We start from the raw sequence: 4487 nt of genomic DNA on the forward strand, positions 1-4487 counted from the left end.
CCATCCGCCCCCCCCATCAGTGGCTCCAGGCCCCGGGGCAGTGATGCTCTGCCTCCTGCCCGCCCTGAGCCTGTGGGGACCCCACATCAGCACCTCTAATTGCCGGTGCTTCCCACCCCAAAGCACCTACGAACTGGCATTTAGGACTGTCTAAGAGATACAGTTGCTTGTTATAGGGATCTGCCTTGAAATACCACTATCAGCAATATAGGTCCATGCACCTACCTTTACTGGATGGAGCCACAGCCTCTTTCCTTCTGCCTTTGGCCAGCCCTGCACCACTGCCACTGCATTCCTCAGGGGTCTTGGGTATTTTTTTCTCCAATTTCAAAAGACCCGTCCTTCCTTGAATGTCCCTGTAGTGCTGGCATGGCTGATATTTCCCTCCTTGAATTCTATTTACCGCAACACCTGCCAAAGATGACAACTTTTCTCATAGCTGGTACATCAGCTGAAGGGCTAAGGAAGATGCAGTATCTCGTATCAGGCCCTCTGTATGTGACATTTGCAAGGGCAGGGCTATTTTTAGGCCCCACCATCAGCTACAGACAGGATTCTCGCAAAGGTTCACTCAAGGTGGTCACTTCTGCTGTTTCTTTCCATAGTCCCAGATGAACCAGCTGGACTTTGCACACTTGGTGTATTGTAGCCTTTCTGAAAGAAACAAGGGCGACCTGCATCACCTTGAAAGAGGCTGGGAACTTCCTAGGACAGAAGGACAGACTGCTGCTTGCTCCTCCAGAGCTCAGACAACAACAGAGGAGCACCAATAGCTAAATTTGCACAGCACTTACACACCAATGTATTATGACTCTCTATCTGCAACTCCAAGATAACAACCATTTAGTAGATGCCCAGAGCTGAGACCATGTGGTCAGGCCCCAAAGAGGGAAGACCCGGGGTACTGCATGTCAATGGGTCTCTCCTCTTGCCATACAGTTCCCCGGGTCTCCAAGCCATGTCACACCAGCGGCAGAGCCACCATCCCCTCCCCAGGGCAGTGTCAAAAGCATGGAATGCTCCGTGCCACATTGAGACTGCACAGCTGTGCCAATTCCCTCCATGCCCCCATTCAAACATTGTATTTTTTATTGAAAACTAATGCTTCCTGGTTGTTTTTTTAAACATTGATCTTTGACTCTTTTGACCTGTCTGTCCCATGACCCAGAGTACTGCCATTAGCAGGTTTCTGCGCAGCTGCTTATCTCTTCCGTGTTCTTACTCTTATCCGTAATCGTATGTTACCTCCAGCAGCAAGATTCCGTGATAAGCCTATCACCGGGTTAGATGCCACCAGGCAAGGCGCAAGGTAGAAAGTGCCTCACCTCTGCCTGGGGGATTTCCTGGCAGCGGAGACGGAGGCGGCAGGGGCACCAGCATCCTTTCATCTCATTTTAAGTACTTATTAAGGTAATGAACTTGTGTTTATCGAATAGGTGAGCAGGACTTGAAAATGATCAGGATCCTGCAGGCTGCGCACCCGGGGGTCTTTATTGACAACGAAATCATAGAGCCCAACGCACAGCACGTGGCAGCTTACAGAGGTGAGGCTGTGCCTGCTGCCCGGGGCGTAGCAAGGGCTGCGGATCTGCGTGGTGAGGCTTGCTGCCGTTTTGTGAAATTCCTGTTGTTGTTGGTTTTCTTTTTTAAAACAGAACTGGTGAATCAAGCTCCAGACCTGCAGAACGTCTCTTTTATTTGGCACCAGCTCACTTCCTTGGAGTATGAACAACAGGTGAAAGAGAAAGGTGCACATAAGAAATTCGACTTCATCCATATGATCCAGGTAATGGAGTATTGCTTTAATTAGCCTTAACTACTCCCTTCACTTCTGGTGTATGCATCAAGTTAGGGGGAGCAGAGCTGAACACCGTTCTCCCATGAGCAACAGCTTCTGCAGCAGCTCTACAAACACCAAACCTTATTCCCTATCCACCCTGGGTTTGGTCTCTGGTTTGTACTGGTTTAACTGTGCATGGTGGGTAATAAAACAGGACGAGTCTCAGACCACCACACCTCACATGGAGGCCAACAATTATACCTTGCTGCAAAAAGCTAGATTTTTTTGCTTAATCAGAGTCCTTTGGATGGCACTAACGGGAAAGGTTAGTGAACAAATGCCTGTGTCAGGTTTCAGGTCAGAAATTATGCTGCTGCGTCTCTGATACTGATGACACTGATGTTGCATGTACCAATTATATTTTGTAAAAAAATCTGTTATTCTCTCACTTTAGTGGCTTTTATTTCAATTTTCTTTTATTTCATTCTGCTTTCATTTCCAAAGAGCTGATTTTGCAGCCGGGAAGTGTTTCAGAGTTTTGGGTATGGGTCGAGGGGTAAGTTACAAGCCCTGAGGGCAGCCTTTGGGATGAGCCCTGCTTTGTCCCAGTGCAAATTACTTGGTGTCTGGAAGAGATCCAGCCTTCCCACAGCCTAGACACAGCGGAGAAATGCTCCTGGTGATAAGGGCCAGCCACAGAAACCAAGGGACTCTCCTCTGCATGTATTTTCCAACCACAAAACTGCACTGGGCTTGAAGGGCAGCCATGGGCAGGTCCGTGTCCGGCTGGTGGCCAAGGCTGGTCAGAGGGTCCCTGGGTCTGACCCCAAGCTGCTGGTGCCGGTGGAGAGTTGATGATGCTCGGTCCTGTGCAGCATCCCCAAATGTGTGTGCTGAGTTAGGACGGGCTGAGAAGCAACTGGGAAGCAATTAAAAACAACACTACAGAGAAAGGGTTGAAGGCTTTGAAGGGCCATTGCACTGTGGAAGAGGAATAGCAGCTGTGTGTAACCCTGTCGCTTCCAGATGTTGTACCGTGTGGAGGATATTCTCAGCACTATCAAGTTTTTCCACAGCTGCCTCGACCATCATGGTAAACTCCTGATCATAATTTTATCAGGTAAGAGGCGGCTTTTATTTTTTGTTCCTTTGCTGGTGTTTTGAGGAGCTTTGAAGTACGAGAGTCACAAATATTCATCTCAGGATTTTAGTAGTGCTTAGTAATCAAATAAAACAAATGCTGTATTTCATAGGGCACAAGTGATCTTGGGCTTAGCCTCTTGGACCCCTATGTCTGCTGGAACTGCGTAGGTGTAGCCTTTGGGCTCTTGCTTCCCTGCTTATGCAGTAGATGAATTGCTCTCAAACTCGCAGAGTCCTCCCGCTGTGGCGTTACGGGCTAGTGAGAAGTGTGGCTATTGATGGGCGAGGCTCAACCCTTCTTCGTGGTGAAATGAGCCCGGTGCCACCTGAGCTCTGGGAGGACCCATCTCTGGGGCTCTTCCCTCCACACCGTAATGACCCAGACCCCAGCAGGACACCAGGAGCTGCTGAGAGGAAAAAGAGACACACACACACATCATGGCACTTATTAAAAAAAAAAAAAATAATAATTTTTTTTCCAGTGTGCCATTCACAGATCCCCGACTTGTAGTGCAGTGGATAAAGCATACTTCCCCACATCTACCATTAAAAGTCCCTTTAGCATTACTGGTAGGGGGGTTCCCTTGCTAGCTGGGACTGCCTTTTCGGGTACGTATTCTTTGGTGTATACATAAAATTGAGGTTCAACGTATAAAAACGTTGGGGCAGTTAACAGGCAGCATGCATGCGCAGGCTCAGTGCACTGATACATCTGTGTGCACTCTGCTTTCCAGAGACATCCAGTGCTGGAGGCCGTCTCCTCGGAGTTCCCTTTAAACAGGAGAGTTTTAGAAGGAGGGCTGGTGGAGATCACAGTTTTACCCCTCTCCAGGCATGGACATTTATAAGTGGACTCCAGTAAGGGGAAAGCTCTTCTGCTGCTCCTGGCACAGTTTGGGCTAGCAGCGAGGGAGCCTTTCAAACTCATTTAGTAGTTGTGTTAGCTGGTGTTTGACTGCCTTGGCTTTGCAAAAGTAACCTTCCCTCCTGCTCTGCAGACAGTAGCGGATGGGCCAGCTTATGGAAGAAGTACAGATACTGCTTGCCCCCCACTGACAGCGGCCACTACATCACCTCCAACGGCATCATGGATGTTTTGAAGAGACTGGGTGTTGAATACCGTGTTTATGAGTTCCCATCAGTCTGGGATATCACCGAGTGCTTTATCGAGGGGGATCCAGTTGGAGCCCGCATGATGGATTTCCTGACAGGGACAAAAAACTTCCTGGGCACGGCCCCCCCGGGGCTGCGGCGGCAGCTGCAGGAGGCTCTGTGCCAGCCTGAGTGCAGCAGCAAAAAGGACGGGAGGATCATCTTCAGCAACAACTTGAGTATGATTGTGGTTGAGTCCTAGAGTCCCCACCAGCTGCAGAAGACAAGTTAGGGTGGGTATAGGGGCGATGCGGTCGCAGGAGGACATAGCGTAGAAAGAAGGCAACTTGCAGGCAAGAAGGCAAGAAAGTGGGGCTCATCCACAGCCTCCCGTTCCCAGCCAGGGTCAGCGGACACTGCAGCACTGGGGATGAGCTCTTTGTCCCACTGAGGAGACAAGATTTCACCCTGG

The 4487-nt window shown here is 49.6% G+C and overlaps 1 protein-coding gene across 1 annotated transcript in view; it reads left to right on the forward strand.

Moving 5' to 3' along the window:
* LOC104129539 (carnosine N-methyltransferase 2) overlaps positions 1–4277 on the forward strand; it is a 13231-nt gene extending 8954 nt beyond the window's left edge. Inside the window, exons 5-8 of the mRNA XM_009642487.2 lie at positions 1437–1544; positions 1656–1786; positions 2807–2900; positions 3922–4277. Coding sequence (XP_009640782.1) covers positions 1437–1544; positions 1656–1786; positions 2807–2900; positions 3922–4277 — 689 coding nt within the window. The remainder of the gene's footprint in view (positions 1–1436; positions 1545–1655; positions 1787–2806; positions 2901–3921) is intronic.
* Positions 4278–4487: the final 210 nt, after the last annotated feature.

The sequence above is a fragment of the Egretta garzetta genome, unplaced genomic scaffold (assembly GCF_000687185.1).
Source record: "Egretta garzetta isolate BGI_Z169 unplaced genomic scaffold, ASM68718v1 scaffold197, whole genome shotgun sequence".
NCBI classification, from domain to species: Eukaryota; Metazoa; Chordata; class Aves; order Pelecaniformes; family Ardeidae; genus Egretta; species Egretta garzetta.